The following is an 18,870-nucleotide window of genomic DNA, read 5'->3' on the forward strand; positions in this document are numbered from 1 at the left end:
ATACCACTAGACATACAACCACGAGTAGTAACTGTAACAATGCCGCAACCTTCACCAGCTCTGTCCTCGGTAACTACCTACTCGAATGATTCTGAAATCGTTGTACAATCGCCATCTACACATTATTGACCCCACAATAATAAACAATCTGAAACCAATACTATTCCTTTTCGAATACATTAATTTTACAAATTTATAAAATGTTAATCTACTTTTCCAATAATAATATTATGTCTAGTTTTATAATAATTTTATACTCGGTCGTAGTTAAGAAAATATAATAGTGTATTTTGTTGTTTTCTAACTTAAAGATATTAAAAGTCGTTCCTCTGGAGATATTGCTTCTCTAAAAGCTTTAGTAAATTGTAAACCACGTTAAATTCCTTCTTGGTCATCCTGATATACATTTTTAGTGTCGTCGTCGTCATTGATAATTTCGGATCACAGAACATGGTATTCGCCGCATTCGTATTGTATTATATTCGCCATTGTATTATAAGCTCCGGAGGATTATGAATGTGTGTTGTGTGAACATGGAGGACGAGGATACTTACTACTTCACCAGTTTAAAAACATCTTTAGCTTTAAGGTTATCGATTCATGCAATATTCGTTTGGTGTCATTTTTATTATATGCAATTTGCAGTTCTAGTTCAGTCAGATCAGCTGATTTCTATTGTAAATCTAACCTTATTGTTTGTTCCTGATTTTGTAGCTGCCAAAATTAAACTAACAAATTAAATTACTAGTTGAAAAGCACAAAAATGGTATTCGAAGTTCATGCAGAAAATTAACACTAAATTTAAATTGAAATTAAACTTTCAACTTTTTAGTTTGATTCCTCAATTTTGAGAGGTTATGAGCACAAAATATGTCAGGTCAGTCTGTACTGGTAGTATTGCTTTGTTTACAGCATGTCAGAAGCTTTCCACATTTGTATAACAAAAAGGACCTTCACAGGGAATTTCTATTGGTTTACCAGTAATGTATAATTATCCTTAATTTACTGCATAAACTAAAAAATTAACACCAATAAAGTTTGATGTTAATTTTAATTTTGGCTGCATAAACCAAGCTGCATTTGATTTATTTTTGATTTTAGAGGGCTGCTATTTTGACAGCTGCTCAAAAAAATTGTATTATTCCATGTAAACACCCCACCTACACCATACATATTGCAAGAAATTATTCTGCAGGCATTCAATATCATCTCTATGGTTCTGTAATTTAGATATTTTTGCTCTAACTAAGGTAAGAAGGATATAGTTAAGAAAAGAAACTAAAAAATACTTTAAGCAAAATTTTATTAATTATAGATATAAAACTACATTACTTGATCATGCAAAAGTACAATATGAATCACTTTATAAATTATATTATTTATTTTTTCACTATATATACAATTCACACTCAAGGAACATTCTTTATATAATCGGTATTCAGTAGGGTGGGTCAGGAAAATTCAATATCTTTTTTCAAAAAGTGACACGGAAAAATAGCTAGACACCTTAAAAAAATTTTCACCAAATATGAAATGGAAAAAAATTCATGACTCATCATTAATTAAATTAAATAAAATTAATTAAAAAGAAAAATGTTTTTAAATAGTTTCATAAGAAATTTAACGAACTCCGAAAAAGTTATCTGAGATTTTTTCCGTGAGCCTAAACATTTGAATGATATTCAAGATTAGGTTTGATTAAGACAACATTAAGACATTTTTGTTTATGAATTTATAAAGTCGAAAATTTTTTCAAGCGATTAAATTAAATCTTCAAAAGGTATTAATAATCAAACTTGTGTCATGTGTACTGTTTTGTATATTTGTATTTTTTAAAAAGTATTTATTTTTTTGTTCATTTTTCAAGTTATTGATATGAAATAATATCAGAAAATAAATTCTTAATATCTTTTGATCCCTTAATTTTATCGCCAAAACAAAATACAATTTTGAATAAGCAATTGATTTCATTTATTAAAGAGGTATAAAATTCCTGAGCAAAAATGAAATTGGTCTTAGAATAATCAAATTTACATCTTCAAAACCATTAAAATGGCGAGGTTCACTGAAAAACTTTTTTGTATTGCATTCATAGTTCATAGTTCGTAGGTGTGGACGGCCGTGAAACCATTGAGCACATAGGCCCTTCGAGCCCCACTTGAAGTCACCACTAAGTCCAATGTCCTTTGAGAAACCGATCAGGCGCTTTGGCTTGAACCCTTTGATGTAATTAGGCAGGTTGTGGGGTTTGCCCAGGTGTTTAAACCGCGCCCGTGAGAGTGCAGAGCACTCACAGATAACGTGGTCTGCAGTTTCGTCCTCCTCCATGCACCAGCGGCACTCCGGATCATCCGTGATGCCCATGGTGTGAAGGTGACGTCTTAGATGATTGTATTGCATTAAACTGCCCACAAAATTCTTCAAAAACATTTGTCTTTCAATTGGACTAAGAAATTAAAAAAGTTGGTGACTTTTTTGTTTTCGAAGCGGTAAAGCAAAAAACGGCAGAGCTCCTAAAGGCTCTCACCAAAGAAGCCTTCTAGCACTGCTTCTTAAGGAGCAGAAGTACCAAAGGGGCTTAGTACCAATTTTTCACAAAGTAAGATATTTTTAGAGACAAGTTCAGTGTACTATCGACTATATCCTATAAAACAGGAAAATTGCCAGCACTCCAAGTACGATGAGACCAGTAAATATAAAAATAAAAAGGGGACTAATGGGTTTGAAAGATCCATTTTTGTTACTAATTATTTTTATTATTAATCTCAACTAATTTAGACCAGTAAATATAAAAATGAAAAGGGGGCTTATGAGTTAATAATTGTGACACTTTGTTACTTCTGCTCCTGAATTGTACAAGAGAAGGCTAATGAAAACATTTATATTTTGAATTCTATTCAGAACTGAAATGATTTTCGAAATTGGAACTTACATCTGCTTATTCTAAGAATAATTATTGTTTTAATTTTATTTAAAAAATATCTATAGTATTTCATCGATATCCTTAACATTAAATAACTAACTAGGAGAGATCAATAGTATATGGCACACAATTTACATGAAAACAAAATAAATTCGTATAAAATCGAAAATGAATTATATTCAATACCAAGAATTATAAATATTATACCAGTGACGTAGCTAAGCGAGGTCCCTAAAATTTACCATATGTATCTAACTGATTTGATCACTTTTATCTCAAGAAGCTCTTCTTTAACCTTTGTAACTACCTTCAGACTGCTATTTTGAAAATGAAAGAAACGAGACCTCTCCACATTAATAAAAGCTACACCCACAGAACATACCAAAAAGAAAGTCAACTTGTATGTAAATCTCGGCAACACAAATTTAGTTTTTCAACCTACCAATCGCGACACTAGTGTAATATAAATGTTGTTCCCACTGAATAACAACTAAGTTTGCATTTCTTCTTAGGGTACGTTCTGTGGCAATAAGTTAATTATATGGCTTGTTTTTTCTATTTAATATCAAATTATATTTTGGACCAATATACAGATTAATTTATCGTATATCTATTATATAATAAAATATTAAGGCTTATTTCAGCATATCTTTATTAGTCTCCACTATGCAGAGACACAGTCTAAAACTGATATGCAAAATCAATGATAAGAAGAGTGATTCTAATACATTAAATAAAACGAACATGACTGAAAAAAAATTTTTCACACACTATCTACCTTCTTTTCCAGTACTTTTTCCATTGTTCTGTAGCTGATAACACAAAAGGGATCAGGTCATATGAAGGATTTGTCTGGCCTGGACTTTAATGAGTCTGTCAGCTACTTCATTTCCCTTTACTCCATTATATCTCAGAATCTATTGCAGGGTAATTTTATTTTCCTTTCCTAGCTCGTTTATTTCCAAGCCAGTTTTAATTTTTAGACGTTGGAGCTTAAAGTTCTAATGGCTGCTTGGTCATCAGACAGGATCATGATCTGTTTGAGATAAATCCTTTCTATATTATACTAGAAACATTTTTCATTTGCATATATTTTTCCTTATAAACTGATTGGGGCGTTGCTAAGGCTTTCAGAGTTTTAGGTTCTAGGCCCTTATATTTCTATTCCAGTTCTCTCTGCTGTTTTGGAACCATCCGTATACCATTTCCCATAAGCTAAACTATTTTAGTATTTTGTCCTAAGGCTTGTCCCAGATTGGGTGGTAATTTTTTGAGGACGGTTTTTCCTTGTTGATTCCTCCTCTAATCATTTTGAGTGTAGTTTTTGCCACCACGCTTTCCAATACTATATGGAGAGGTGGGAAATTTACAATCACTGGAAGCAATCTGTGCATTGATATGCTTTAGTTGAATTTCCACAGTTTATATGTGTAAAAATTGAAACATTCATAATATTTTTAATAAAGCAGAAAACTGATGATTCAAAAACAAAGTATTCAATGAAGAAAACTATTATATTAATAATTTTAAGGTGAAATAAAATCCAAAAAAGTTAAATCAATTATAGAACAAGATTATTGTAGAATACATGTGCCATTAATGTAATTTGAAATAAATACTAAAGAGATCATAAAAGTATGTTATAAATTTTTTTAGTATCACCCTTCTTGTACAAAATAAAGAGAAAATTAGGTATAGAAATAACTACATTACACTTGCCAAAGATTGAAATGGCATATTGTCAAATTTATGATTATTCCTAATGTGAGAACTGAGATTTCCTGATTGAACGAAAGCCTTGTCACAAAAATGACATTTGAAAGGTTTTTCATCGGTATGTAATCTAATATGATTATTAAGATTACCTGATTGGGTAAACGCTCTATCACAATGGGGACATTTAAAAGGTTTTTCTCCTAAAAAGCACAAAATTATTTACTCTTCACTGGAATAATAAATGAAAAAACTTTTACCTGTATGCACTCTCATATGATTAACCAAGTTGCAGCTTTGTGAAAATGATTTATTACAAACTTCACAAATATGAGGTCTATCCCCACTGTGACTTCTCATATGTATCAGAAGATTACTTTGAGTATTAAATACTTTATGACACAAAGTGCAAAATAATCTTTCCTCTGGGGCTTTATTTAATATCTCATGTTTTAAAAGGTGGGTTTTCATTCTTCTGAAATATTTCTTACATATTGGACATTTTTCCAAGGGACTAGATTTTCTTTTGGTGTATGTTTCAGTTGCATTTTGTGCTTCATCTTTTGTTACTAATCGAACTTTTTCGCGAGTATTTCTTTAAAAAAAAATAGGAATTATTTAATTGTAAATTCTTCACTTATCGTTTGATTACCTTGTTATACTTTGAACTTTATCACTGGTATCATCTCTAGACGGTGAATATTCGCGAGCAAAAAGTTTTATTTTGAATTGCTGTCTTTTTCTAACTGGTATAATTGATATTTCTGGACCAATAAAATTAATTATTTCATGAGTATCAGTATTATTGTGACTAGATAAATTATCTTTGCAATTCTAAAAAAAATCTCATTTTAACCAGCGATTAAAAAGTAATCACCACAAATTCAATAGGGCACAACTCTTATTGAAATTAAAGCAAAAATAAAAATTAGATACCTATATCAATAAAATCAAACGGTAAAATAAATTTCAATGTGAAAGCCTATTCCTTTGTTTTTTCGATCTACAAAAAAGTTGCCATGCATAAAAATATGCTATCATGCAACATCACACGTATATTGATACCTCATTAAAACTTTCTTCATCATTTATAATAACCATAGGCTCAAGAGATGCTTGAAAATCATCATCATCTCTAATGTCCATGTTCATTATATCCTAAAAAGGGATTTACTTTTTCTAATTTCTAGTTTTTTTGTTTTCATATCTAGTGAAACAAAAATAAACAAACAAATATTAATAAATTAGATTATAAATATGAATGAAATACCTTGAGAAATGATCTCGAAAATAAATAAAACACTTCAAGACATTAAAAATATATCTTCGATTAAAAATAAACCCTTTAAATACGGAACCCTAGCTAAAAATTCTCGAATAACTTTAAAAAATATACAAAAAAATCCGTTTTCCTTGTCATACTGTCAAAAAGATGTCTTATCGATCGAAAATTTAAACAAGGCTGCCAACAACTTCAAAAGCTCGTTCACAAGGTATACACTAATGCTTTTTTCAATAAAACTTTTATTATCACCTCTGTTCTAGATAACCATCTATAAATCAAATAATCATTAATGTCTGGAATTAATGAATTTGAAAGTGATTAAAATATATTAGAGAGCTTGGTATAAATAATTAAATCAAATACAAATGTTCGTGTAAAACAGACTTTAGCTTCCTTATGTTGGCTTCCCTGAGATTTATGTGCTTAATAAGTCATTGGAATTGTTTTGTTGGTAACAGTATATTCTTTCCGGTCAAAGTCTCTGAGCCGTCAACATGGGTGAGTGTAGTTCTGTAAGTTTTTTTCTCAGTTTTAGTGAATATTCTTGAAAACTTTTAAAAATATTCAATAAGTTTTATATAACTTAAGCTAGAGTCAGTGTAAAAATATATTTAATGTAGAAGCATTGTGAATTTTTTATGGAAATAACAAATTTCCTCTGAAGCAACGCCTAGATGAAGTGTGTCAATTAAATTTTTATCCTTAATCATCCGTCTTCAGAGTGATGCATTTAGTTTAAACAAACGTATATCGTACAAGTAGGAGTTTAAGGAATTATTTAATTATAATATGACGAAGAATTTAAAAAATCTCATTTTTAAGGTAAACCCCGTGGATTGAGAACTGCTAGGAAACATGTGAACCATCGTAGGGACCAAAGGTGGGCAGACAAAGATTACAAAAAAGCACATTTAGGAACAAGATGGAAGGCTAATCCTTTTGGAGGAGCTTCTCACGCTAAAGGAATTGTTCTCGAAAAAGTGTGAGTAATTTACATTTTTCTCTTGTTTTATATATACGCAGCATTCCGACAACATCGTTACCGATCATTAGGTAAATGGTGTGTTATATTAGCGAATGCTAAATTAAATGTGCTCTGAACCATTGGGTAGACGATTCAATCGACTATACACTCTGATATGTGCGCTACAAATTTGTCCTGTAAACATTGGTATCCGTTGCGCAGAATTTCCTCGTGAATGGGTATTTTTGACTCCAATCACAGGAAAATTCTGTGCGGTGTGTTCCAATTTGTCATCAAAATACAGCAGAAAGGTAAACTACTATAGGTTATATTTACATTTTGTTTATAATACATGTTTATAAATTTGTTTTATTTATATAGAGGAGTAGAAGCTAAGCAACCAAACTCTGCCATCCGTAAATGCGTTAGGGTGCAACTAATTAAAAATGGTAAAAAAATTACTGCCTTCGTACCAAGAGATGGTTGTCTAAATCACATCGAAGAAAACGATGAAGTTCTTGTAGCAGGTTTTGGACGTAAAGGTCATGCTGTAGGTGACATTCCTGGAGTTAGATTTAAGGTAAAAATGTTATAATATATTATTGCACTGCTTTTTTTTAATATCTCTTGATAACTACAAATTTATACCAAATTACTCAAGTCAAACATAAGTAGAGTATATTAACTCTATTACAATAATTATTTCTTGATTTTTATGATATAATTTGATATTATTATCCAATTGGTTACTTTAACTGGTATTAATCTTATTTGCAATTAGCAAATATGCTAATAAAAAACAAAACTTCTAAATCTTTAGGTACCAGCAATTAAAAAGTATCTTGAATTGAATTCACAAAAAAAATTAGTAACATTTAGTTGGCTATGAAACCTGTAGGTAGTGGTGAAAGCTAAATCTGCTGCAAATTATAATTATTTTTTATATAAAAAAAAGTAAACGCATGAGGGTAAACACAATTATAACTACAGTGTGGAGATTCCTGTGCATATTGCTCTTGAACTTCTGTATATTTCACTATTCAAGAATGACATGTCTTGATTCCAAAAGCTTGTACTTCTCTAAAAGGAGTTCTGATTGATATTCTGGGCATATGTAAGAGAACTCTGTCAATTAAATCTTCTAATTATGGGTCATCCAGTTTGTTTGGGTGTCTGGTGACTCTGGCAACGATTAAGTGAATTTGTGGACTAGACACTCATATCAATGTTATGTTATGTGAGTGGCCAGCACTCACGTGGAAGAGTTTCACACTTTGGTAAACCTCGTGGCTAACCTAGTCATGCCAAAAGGTTCAAGCCAAAGTATCTGCTGTGGTAGTATCAGTGAAATCATAGAGCAAATTAGTTGAAGTCTTAAAATTATTGGTATCATTACATATTGAGTTAATGCTGTTTGATGTTGTTCTTGATGTTTGTAATAGCTTTACTTGTGATCATCTAAAGGCTACTGGTCAGGTATATAATTTACAGAGACTTTCATGTAACCAAAACTTCATGTTTAGGTTTTTGTATGAGTTCGAGATACTAAGTTTTTATCTTTTTTATACTTATATAACAAAATCAAAACTATTTAAACGAGAAATGTCACAATTTAATTAAGAAGAGCCATAGAGCGCATTGTGAAAAACATTTTAAAGGTGGTACACCACCATTATTAATTGCCATTGAATAAACATATCGAAAATTTTTGAATTTTCTTAAGAAATATATTTAACCGACTATACTTTCACCATTTCTATTTGACTGTTTGATTTTCCAATTTGGTGATGATAAAATTTAGAGCCAATCCTATGAATGCAATAGTGATTCATAATTTTTTTACTGATAAAATAAAGCTTTTTATGAATCATTACTGATGCTTGGTTAAGTATATTCACGTCTTTTTTTTAATTTTCAGGTTGTTAAAGTAGCCAACGTTTCCCTTCTAGCCTTATATAAAGAAAAGAAGGAAAGGCCGAGGTCATAGGCTGGTTTATTTAATTACTTGACAAATAAAGTGTACAAGTATGATTTTGTATAGTGTTTTATTTCAATAAACTAATTTTTAACAAAATTGGACATTTTTTAACAATTGTTAATCAAGTATGGTGCTCAAAGTTCGAGTGACAAAAAACTTACCGAGAGGCGGGAGGAAGGAAACTTTAATATCTTCCTTAAATTTGACTTTCATCAGAACTGTGTATCAACATTGATTAAACTGTATGGTCATTGATTCGCCATTACATATTTATGTGGATCTGTTTGCAAAATGTGCATTCAATTACACGACTCAACAAAAATTGTTCTTTGTCCTAAAGTTTAGGTATATTGAATTTGTTTGGTCAATTATTCGAAAAAAATATCTTTTTTGATGTAAAGTCTGCTGTTGTGTAATAGAAATAATACTAATTTTCAATTTTTTTCCTATATATCAATTAGTTATAATACATTTAAAACTACTGTAAGACTAGAGTAGGGTTTTTACATTCACACCATGCCTCCAGATGGCACTCTAGTGATAAACAACGATCACATAGTTCGAGACAAAACTAAAAAACATCTCGTGTCTCTTTATTATTTTATCCATTGTCAAGGACGTGTTGACACATGTCCTGTCTAGATTTTATGAAATTGTAAAATTCGGCGAAGGCGTCAAGCTTTGATGTACGATTGAAATACCAAGAATTTTTTATTATAGCAGGCGGTTTATTTACATTGTTTCTTTTGAATAATTTCTTATTTTGTTTATTTTTTAGAACTTAAGAGATATTTTGGGATATATAAGGAGCTGAGTTCAGTTTATAAGAAATAATCGTAGTGAACAAAACGAATTAGCAAAGTAATCGAAGAATTTAAATAAATTATTTTAGTTAAGTGATAAGTGAATTATTAAAAGTTCAGTATTAAAGTTCATTATTACATGTAGTACAACTTTCTGTTTCTAAATTTTTTCATTGTTTTCCACCTCAGTCTTGAATAACCACCAAAGTAGTGATATTCAAAAAAAATTGGATCATTTGATAGCCGTAGTTATGCAGCAATAAATTACGAAATAATTTCAATCGAAACAAGTTATTTGGCCTTAAAACATGTCTAAAAATTAATGATATTGTGGTGTGGTTGAGAAGTTCTAAGAAGATACGAATTTCACAAAATCTGGATTTTTTTTATTGAAGAAAAACTGGCGTTACGGTCCTTCGAGAATAAGGGCCTTCTAAACAATCAACTGCCAATATTTTCTGTCCTGAGCATGGTGCCTCCAACGTTGAACTCGTAGCTGGATCAGGTCCACCTCAATATCCTGTAACCAGAAGGCGCAGTCCTCCAGAAACTTCATACATGGTACTTCACGGGTATCAATCAGAAGGTATCCTCTCCACGTCTCAGTCACCTCAGATGCGCCACCAAATCTGGTTCGCCATACATCTGTTTCAGCTCAGCATTCCTTCGGATCCTTCACTTACTCGTTCTCGCAAACAGGGCCAAAAAAAACTTTCGCAGGATTGTACGTTCCCAGCTGTTCAAAATCCGCTCACTTGTCATAGTCCATATCTTGCATCCATATATGACTACGAGCTGACTATTGTCTTGTAAATTGTCAGCTTTGACTTTCGTGAGAGCGCTCTCTGGATTGCCCATAAGCATCTATTCCGCGCAGCAACTCTTGCCTTAATTTCTGTTGTCACGTCATTATCTTCAGTTATCAAGGCCCAAAGATATTTGAATCAGGGGCACACAGGGACTTGGAACGTTGTTTGGGAGTTTGGGAATCTCCATGAGGTCCCCATGTACATGGTTTTCTGTTTATTGATTTTGGATCCTCTTGTTTCAGCTGCTCGCTCGAACCTTTTTAACCCTAGTGCTCAATTTTGAAAAATATGACAATTCTTTAGAATGCAAAAGATTAAACAGCAATTTTCGTAATTTTACAATGGATTATACGCCAATGTTGCCAAATTAGCTCCAATGAAGGTAGATGTATTTTCCGTCTTAGAAGAATTCACCTTATTCATAACCAAGTGATCCGTGAGGAAAACGGTTATAAAATTTTTGTGACTCAAACTTATAAGTTTAAAATTTTTTCTCAAAAATCGGGAGTTAGCTCACTTTGAACTAAAAGCTTATTCAAATGAATATTTCCGGTAACTTATTGACGCTCTTTATGGGTTGTGTTGACTGTCTTCAACGATGTAAAACCGTAACAAGGAAGTGTTTCATCAGGAAAAAGCCACTTCGAATCCACCGTATTCACCAGATATCACTCCTAGCGATTTTTTCTTGTTTCCTAACAAAAAATGTTAGTTGCAGGAGATATTTTTATCAGAAAAACTAATTATTATTTGGAAGTATTAGAAGGATACGAAAAAGTGTATATACTTAAAATGAAAATAAAAATTATGGGGAAAATGTGTTAGGTTTGAGACAATATTTCAAGATTTAACCTTTACAATTATATTGATCTACAAAACTGCCGGTAATTTAAAATTGGCAACACGCGCTCTCTTCAGCTGATTTCTATTTCGTGTCCTGTGAACATTATCTGGGTTTCGTTTTATACCAATTATTTCATAGAGAGAATGGGGTATGGGAGCTTTTTCAAATTGGTCCCAACTGCTGATGGAGAGAGAATATGGGTATACCATTCACTATCTATCTCTACTCTCTTCTGATTGGATTTCCATGACATCGAAGTTTCGAGTGGCGGGAACGGCAAGGGAGGAAAATAACAAGCTTCGATTTTAATAGCGAGTAGAGAAAAAATAGAAAGTGGTAAATCCATACTCTTTCTCCCTCTTCTAATAGTACAATCCCGCTTACTCTAACTTCTATGAATTAGGCCTTTTTGAGAATTTGATTTTTAATAATTCTATCTACAGCTTTAAACAGAATATGAAAAACTTGACATGACCTTGAATCAATGGCGTGAATTTTGTATAGTTAATTTGTTTATGGAGCGATTCTCGTACTGTATGTAAAAAAAAGTCATTCCGTATAAAATTTCAAAAGCATAAACTTTTTCAGTTTCATGCTACTGAAATGAAATTATTTTTATTTTCATTGATAATAAAATATTGTAATAAAACAGAATATCAGTTTGAGAAACGAAGAACATTTCTAAAAAAGCAAATCTTCATGCGTTTATAAACAAATTTAATACAGAAGCAGTTTGTAAATTAATCGTTTTTTATGTATGCCGTCATAATGACCAATATTTTTAAGATAAAGAATTTGCTGATTTGTTTTTAAGAGTTTTTACAGCTGCAATATCCTGCTTATTGAAAACAAAATTCTGGAATTATCTATTAGTTTTATTTCAGTGTGATCAATCTAATAGTGAACTTCTTTTAAGAAACGTAAGGTACATACATACATTCATTACCTGTTTTTTCTTTAATTTTATTATGAATTAATTTTATTTATGTAACCAATTTATTATTGAAACGAAAAATTTTCGACTTTGAATTTGACGATTCATGACCATTTGATGATTTCTTTTGTGTAAAATTTTATTTTCAATTATTACTAAGTATAAACTTTTTATTGTGTATTTTGATATCAAAAGACCAAAATAATTCAGTAGTAGGCATATTATATTTTCAACAGGAACCACCAATGGTCACTTCTTATTAAAATCCATTTAATTATTTTGCTTATCAAATTAATAAGTTTTCAGACTGATTAATTTCATTTAAATTAATAGACTACAAAGCATGAAGTATATTTTAATAACCGGAGGTACTATCAGTGGCGTAGGGAAAGGAATTATAACAAGCTGTATAGGAGCCATACTAAAAACTTTGAATTTTGAAGTAACTTGCATGAAAATTGATCCGTATCTAAATTGTGATGCTGGAACTTTTTCTCCTTGGGAACACGGTAAGTTTCTCATAATACAGGAATTAATGAGATAACAAATTCTAATTTTATCGACCTTTTATGTATATATATACCATTTGCACCCGAAGGATCTATAGTCTCCCCTTTTTTTGCTGTGTTACTGAAATGAATGGCTCTAGCTACCAAAGATGTTCGACTTCTATTTCATACGCTCCCTGGTGTAATGCTTTGGAGTTTCTTAGTGTCTCACACTTCGAGAGAATGTGGATAGAGGTTTCGTCCTCTGCGCAACAACATCTGGACGCTGCAGATACGATTTCTCAATATTGCATAACTGGCGAGACGGAACTGCTACAACCGGCTCTTAAAGCCATGTTTTAATTTGTTATTAAGAAAGAAGAAGTCTAATGGGCTTTTTTAAAGTTTAGCTATACGTAATTTTAGGGCAAGAGAGTAGAAAAAAATTAAAGTGATGGAAGTTTGAAAATAAATCTTTAGGTGCTTTTTCCGTTCATTTTAAATTTCTTTTAGAAATTAAATGCCTATCTTTAGGACAAAGGTCTATAATTTTGAAATCTGCATAATATCTCATCATACATACAATAAACAATAGCATGAGTGCAGTTATTTTTTCGAATTCATGTTTAATTTACAAAAAACAGAAATATTCATTTACAGAATCGCAAAATTAATTGACTAGTAATTCTTGCTAAAGTTTTACTCGGTCTGTGGACTACATCAAATATAATTTTTTTTTAGAATAACCAATAACAATATATTATTAGCTTTATTTTTTAGTAAATATTGGCCAAACCGGTCCTGCTTTAAATATATTTTGAAACACCTGTTAGAAAATCAATATATAAAAATCAAAATCACTTTCTGGATTATGAGAATATTATTAGACTATTTAACGTTCGCAATTATTTAATGATGGTTCCACGTAGCCAAAAATAAGTAATTATTTATAGGAATTAACCGTCAAGGTTATAAAACGTCATATTCATGTGAGAAAAAAATTTCTAATAGTTTATAGGTTTAATTTTCTGGATCAGTCAACATCTTATAAACAAGGGAATAACTAGTATTTGTATATTGTGTAAAGGGGTAGTACGAACCTCCTGAATCCATTCCTGTTTTTATTTTCCAATAATTGTGTGATTGTTGGATATTCTGTGTTTGTGGCAACTATGCCGTAGACGTAAATTCTAGATATGGTCACTTTTCAGCATTGGCGGTCTTCTACGTAAACACGTGCAATTCCATAGTTTCATTACAAAAATGAAATACATTTTAGTAACAGGGGGTGTTATTAGTGGTATAGGAAAAGGTGTCATATCAAGTTCATTCGGGGCTATATTAAAATGTTGTGGAATAGAAGTAACATCCATAAAAATTGATCCATATATTAATTTAGATGCTGGAACATTTTCTCCTTACGAGCATGGTAAAAAAGCTAACACCATTGTGTTATAAAATAATTCGTAAAATTATTTATAAGTTTATTATCAGTTTTAATATCTTAACTTAACCTGTAAATTCATGAGTTGTTGCAAATACTGAGAGTAAAGTATATTTTTTTCGGGTCATTATTCTTAAATTATGTTAATCATATTACATCTCTAAGTCGTAAAAAATAGGTTTAATTTCAAAATGTTTTATGCATTTCAGGAGAAGTTTATGTTTTGGATGATGGTGGGGAAGTTGATTTAGATTTGGGAAATTATGAACGTTTTTTAAATATAACATTACATAAAGAGAACAATATTACCACAGGGAAAATTTATAAACACGTTATAGATAAGGAAAGACATGGTGATTATCTTGGGAAGACAGTTCAAGGTAAAATTCCAAATATTTTATTCAATTCAAATACTTGAAAATATTTTTTTATAGTTGTGCCCCATATAACTGATGCAATCCAAGAATGGGTGGAAAGAGTGGCCCAAAAACCAGTTTCTGCCACTGGAAAAACACCAGAAGTATGTATAATAGAATTGGGTGGAATAGTTGGTGATATTGAAAGCATGGCATTTGTGGAAGCATTCAGGCAGTTCCAGTTTAGAGTGAAAAGAGAGAATTTCTGTGTTGCTCATGTCTCTCTTGTTCCGCAACCAAAAACTACAGGAGAACATAAAACAAAACCAACTCAGTCTTCCGTTAGAGAATTAAGAGGTTTAGGTTTGTCTCCAGATATAATTGTTTGTAGGTCAGAACAGCCTATTGGACAAAGTGTTAAGGATAAAATCTCCAACTTCTGTCATGTTGCTCCAGAACAAGTAAGTTATGAAATACATAAAAGGGGGAGATTACAATTTCAGTGGCCCCTAAATTTGACCGTGGTTTCTAATAGAGTCCATCCCTGGGTGTATAGGAAAATAAAGAAATCCCTACACTTTGAGATATCAAAGATGAAAACTTGAAAAATGAGTTACTATATTATTTGGATTATGCTAACATTAGGTTAGGTAAGGCAGACATTAAGTGGAAAAGACAAGACAGACCACCAGAATCATTGTGGGTGAATTTCTCAGTATATGACAATAGTCATTTTAGCTCCTTACTGCAAAGAGGAAAAGATCAGCCTTTTCTTCAAGGTTAACGAGAAGAGTAAGGAAGAGCTATTGCTCTACATATGAAAGTATGTCGATTCAGACATGAGCTGCATAGCTACAAACAGCAAAATATGTGGGTGTCGAGTGTTTGTACAGCAGTTCACAGTGCATTTAACAACAAACTATAGTGTTGGTGAATATGTGGACGAGGCGGACCCAACTAAATTATTAACGACTTGGGAAACCAAAATAGACTACTAAAACAGTTCATTTTATGCCAGATATCGCCTAAATGTCTTCACTAGTATATGGCACTTTATTTCTATCATCAGAACTATTTTGAGAGATAGTACAAATATGATTTGGGCTCTCAAATCATGCAGTTCATTGCCTATATTGAAAAAGTATAATCTGGCATCATTGATGGTGAAAAATATGGGGCTTAGAGTGATTTTGATCCACCCACGTTGTCTTCATATGTAAAAATATACATGCAGGCATTTAACGCCAATAGCTTGGAAGTGATACTTTACACTCTTTCCTATTTTTTGCTTTAATTTTCCAGTCCTGAATACCTTTCTCTCTCTCTCTTAGGTGTTCCATCACCTCTGTATAACATATTTTCCATGGTTTTCCTTTTTTTCTTGTTCCTCTTTGATCTGTGTCCATCATTTATTTTTGTTGCTCTTAAATCTGGTATTCCCAGCCACTCTATTCTTTTGGATCTTATTTTTTCAGTTCTCCAAATACATTCCATATTTTGTTATTTGTTTTTCTTAGCCATAATTCTACCTCTGCTTGATAAACACCCCAAGATATACATAACTTTGAATCTGTTCTAAGCTCATTACTTTTTTTTCATCCAGTTGTATTGGAAAACTTTTTATTGCTCCTTTCCTTTGTGTTGATGTCTGTTGTCATTATCTGCTGTTTCTATGAAGGTTGTAAGTTTCCTTAAGCTCAATGTTGAAACATAAGAAACGATTTTAAAATAATTAACATCCTTAATTTTAATTTTTTGACCTTTCATATCTTAGTCGTGAAATTTAAGGAGTTTCGACGTATCAATAAATATTTTAATAACTATGTTATTATAATGTTTTATAGTTGTTTAACATATTTTATGTTGAACAATCATAATGGTGAAAGACTTTTTTGAACAATTTTTTTTAGATTATTAGTATACCAGATTTAGCATCTGTCTATGAAGTGCCAGTGTTTATGGAAAATCACGGTATGGCAGAATTCCTATGCAGAAGACTACAGTTGGGCATTACTCCTTTACCACATATTAGAAAATATATGAAACCGTGGATAGAACTTGGAGATAGAATGTCTAACCTAAAACATGAAATAACAATAGGAATTGTAGGAAAATACACCAGACTTGAAGATTCCTATACTTCCATTACTAAAGCTTTGAGACATGCTGGAAATAAAGTTGGATTCAAAATTAATTTGAAATTTATTGAAGCATCAACTTTAGAAACTAGCATGCTAACAGACGATCCTGCTTCATATCACAATGCTTGGCATAATTTGTGTGTTTGCGAGTAAGTATTTGATTACATTCTTTACTATTATCTAAATATTTCAGAAATAGTCAGTCCAAAATGTCATTTTGAAAACAAACTTTCCTATTTCTAACAATTACACAGTTGTTACTATGTGTGTATAATTGGGGAAGGATTGATAGTAAACTGGTGTTAAAATGTATCGTTTCACAGTGGTGTAGTAGTCCCTGGAGGATTTGGAAAAAGAGGTGTAGAAGGCAAGATTGAAGCTTGTAAATGGTGTAGAATCAACGATAAGCCTTTCTTAGGTATTTGTTTGGGATTCCAAGCAGCAGTGATTGAATTTGCTAGAAATGTATTAAACTTAGAAAACGCCAATTCCACAGAAGTTAATGAAGATACTACACACTCTGTAGTTATTGATATGCCTGAACATAATACCGGTGAAATGGGAGGTACCATGAGATTGGGAAAAAGAACTACTGTCTTTAGAAAACCTAACAGTATTCTTAGTAAGTGTTAATTACTTTTTTATGTGAAGTTTTCTGTTATGAATTTTTTTTTTAGAAAGTTTGTATGGTAGTAAGGATCAAATAGATGAAAGGCATAGGCATAGATATGAAGTTAATCCTGAATATATTGAACATTTTGAAGATAAGGGCATGAATTTTGTAGGTATGTGTTTGGAACCAGTAATTCAACTTATAAATGAAGCATCTTCTACTTTTTTGTATGGTGCAAGTAGTACAATTAAAGATCTATTTGTATACTTTGCAGGTGTTGATATAGAACAGAAGAGAATGGAAATTCTGGAATTAGAGAATCACCCATATTATGTAGCTGTGCAATATCATCCAGAATATTTATCAAGACCCATGGATCCTTCCCCGCCGTTTTTAGGTCTTGTTTTAGCCGCCAAAGACAAGCTAAAATCATACTTAGCACGTGGTTGTAAATTGTCACCTAGGGAACCCCAATCTGACTATTATGAATCCGGTAAACTTATTAACGATTATATTCTTTTTTATGGTTTAGTTTATTATTAGATTCAACTTGGATATGGTCAATTGAATTATTTCACATTGTGTAATGATCAACATTGAAACTAAATGGTAAACAGAGTAATTTGGTTCATTGTTATAATGAATTTATTAAAATTTGAATTATTAGCAATTGTTCATTGACTTCTCAAAAACTAGTTGCTGCATAATGGAAATGAACTTCAGTGCCGCCTGCTGTTAGTTATGAAATAAAAGAGACTTGAGAAAATATGAGATTTCTTCTTGAAAAACATACAGTGAACGTTCTTGGAAAATGTGTGGCGATTTTAAATTCATGCATCTTTACGGCAGTGGATTTGTTTATGATTAAGAGAAATTCCCCAAACTCAGCGAGACAAATTGAAGAGGGAATGTTTGTTGGCCTATTTTCTTATAATAGAAAGAAGTATTTAGATGAATAGCTAATTGGACTATTAAAAAAGATATTAATATTACTTTATAAAATATTGTTTATTATGTAATTATTTAGACTATATGTTATAGTTAATAATTGAAAATCTCTTAATTTCTTTTGTAGATGATGAATTAAACGAACTAACAGTGAAACAACTAAATGTGACCGATCAAGATGACAACAGCAGTGCTTATAGCAGTTCCAGTTTATCTTAAAAAATATTAATAAAATTCAACAAAAAACATTCATATGACCAATTTGTAAAGTATTTTTGCAGTTCAAAGTTATATGTTAACATTAAGTATAAAAATAAATTGTAAAGGTACATACATTACCAGTGAAATATTTATTTATGGTTTGTGAAACAATTTTTATTTTTTGATAAATTGAATAAACCAATTTTTTTCAATCTATAACTGTATTTTTTATTCACAATTTCAATTTTTTGTTATACAGCTTTTTTATACATTTTTCAAACAAATTGTATGAGATCTAATCACTATAATGACTGCACACTCATTAAAAAAAGAGTGTGCACTCAATTTAATGGTACCTTTTATAGGTCAGCTATTGAAAAAGATCTGTAGAGTAGTTTCTTTATCCCTGAGGCTGATGTTGAGAAT

The 18,870-nt window shown here is 31.2% G+C and overlaps 3 protein-coding genes across 4 annotated transcripts; 2 read left to right on the forward strand and 1 right to left on the reverse strand.

The window, feature by feature from the left end:
* The first annotated feature begins 416 nt into the window (after nucleotides 1-416).
* Nucleotides 417-8,959, forward strand: LOC130899475 (40S ribosomal protein S23). Of its 2 annotated transcripts, none has more exons than XM_057809428.1 (5): nucleotides 417-1,250; nucleotides 6,182-6,419; nucleotides 6,744-6,903; nucleotides 7,267-7,465; nucleotides 8,804-8,959. In XM_057809428.1, the coding sequence occupies exons 2-5, from the start codon at nucleotides 6,416-6,418 to the stop codon at nucleotides 8,870-8,872; spliced, it is 432 nt and encodes a 143-aa protein (XP_057665411.1). In that variant the 5' UTR covers nucleotides 417-1,250; nucleotides 6,182-6,415; the 3' UTR covers nucleotides 8,873-8,959. The 2 variants fall into 2 exon arrangements, with proteins under 2 accessions (XP_057665411.1, XP_057665412.1); XM_057809429.1 differs by lacking the exon at nucleotides 417-1,250 and adding an exon at nucleotides 5,900-6,129.
* On the reverse strand, nucleotides 3,559-6,075 carry LOC130899474 (zinc finger protein 85-like). The gene is made up of 5 exons (XM_057809427.1): nucleotides 5,907-6,075; nucleotides 5,702-5,794; nucleotides 5,289-5,470; nucleotides 4,897-5,231; nucleotides 3,559-4,839 (listed from the first exon to the last, which is right to left on the reverse strand). Exons 2-5 carry the CDS (start codon nucleotides 5,786-5,788, stop codon nucleotides 4,628-4,630), a joined length of 816 nt encoding a protein of 271 aa, XP_057665410.1. The 5' UTR covers nucleotides 5,789-5,794; nucleotides 5,907-6,075; the 3' UTR covers nucleotides 3,559-4,627.
* A 4,677-nt stretch (nucleotides 8,960-13,636) lies between the features above and the next one.
* LOC130899755 (CTP synthase 1) lies at nucleotides 13,637-18,660 on the forward strand. The gene is made up of 8 exons (XM_057809936.1): nucleotides 13,637-14,170; nucleotides 14,395-14,565; nucleotides 14,620-15,002; nucleotides 16,452-16,831; nucleotides 17,006-17,304; nucleotides 17,360-17,467; nucleotides 17,570-17,788; nucleotides 18,371-18,660. Exons 1-8 carry the CDS (start codon nucleotides 14,005-14,007, stop codon nucleotides 18,460-18,462), a joined length of 1,818 nt encoding a protein of 605 aa, XP_057665919.1. The 5' UTR covers nucleotides 13,637-14,004; the 3' UTR covers nucleotides 18,463-18,660.
* The last annotated feature ends 210 nt before the right edge of the window (nucleotides 18,661-18,870 follow it).

Source organism: Diorhabda carinulata, chromosome 11 (assembly GCF_026250575.1).
Source record: "Diorhabda carinulata isolate Delta chromosome 11, icDioCari1.1, whole genome shotgun sequence".
In the NCBI taxonomy this organism is placed as follows: domain Eukaryota; kingdom Metazoa; phylum Arthropoda; class Insecta; order Coleoptera; family Chrysomelidae; genus Diorhabda; species Diorhabda carinulata.

What these genes read in the sequence shown, in the direction of transcription:
- LOC130899474 (XM_057809427.1), bottom strand. Translation starts at nt 5,788, where the DNA reads ATGAACATGGACATTAGAGATGATGATGATTTTCAAGCATCTCTTGAG. An exon ending in ATGAAGAAAGTTTTAATGAG is followed by an intron (nt 5,471 to 5,701) that starts GTATCAATATAC and finishes GATTTTTTTTAG; the next exon opens with AATTGCAAAGATAATTTATC. An exon ending in AAAGTTCAAAGTATAACAAG is followed by an intron (nt 5,232 to 5,288) that starts GTAATCAAACGA and finishes TTTTTTTTAAAG; the next exon opens with AAATACTCGCGAAAAAGTTC.
- LOC130899475 (XM_057809428.1), top strand. An exon ending in GGAATTGTTCTCGAAAAAGT is followed by an intron (nt 6,904 to 7,266) that starts GTGAGTAATTTA and finishes TTATTTATATAG; the next exon opens with AGGAGTAGAAGCTAAGCAAC. An exon ending in TTCCTGGAGTTAGATTTAAG is followed by an intron (nt 7,466 to 8,803) that starts GTAAAAATGTTA and finishes TTTAATTTTCAG; the next exon opens with GTTGTTAAAGTAGCCAACGT.
- LOC130899755 (XM_057809936.1), top strand. Translation starts at nt 14,005, where the DNA reads ATGAAATACATTTTAGTAACAGGGGGTGTTATTAGTGGTATAGGAAAA. An exon ending in CATAATTTGTGTGTTTGCGA is followed by an intron (nt 16,832 to 17,005) that starts GTAAGTATTTGA and finishes ATCGTTTCACAG; the next exon opens with TGGTGTAGTAGTCCCTGGAG. An exon ending in AAAACCTAACAGTATTCTTA is followed by an intron (nt 17,305 to 17,359) that starts GTAAGTGTTAAT and finishes TTTTTTTTTTAG; the next exon opens with AAAGTTTGTATGGTAGTAAG.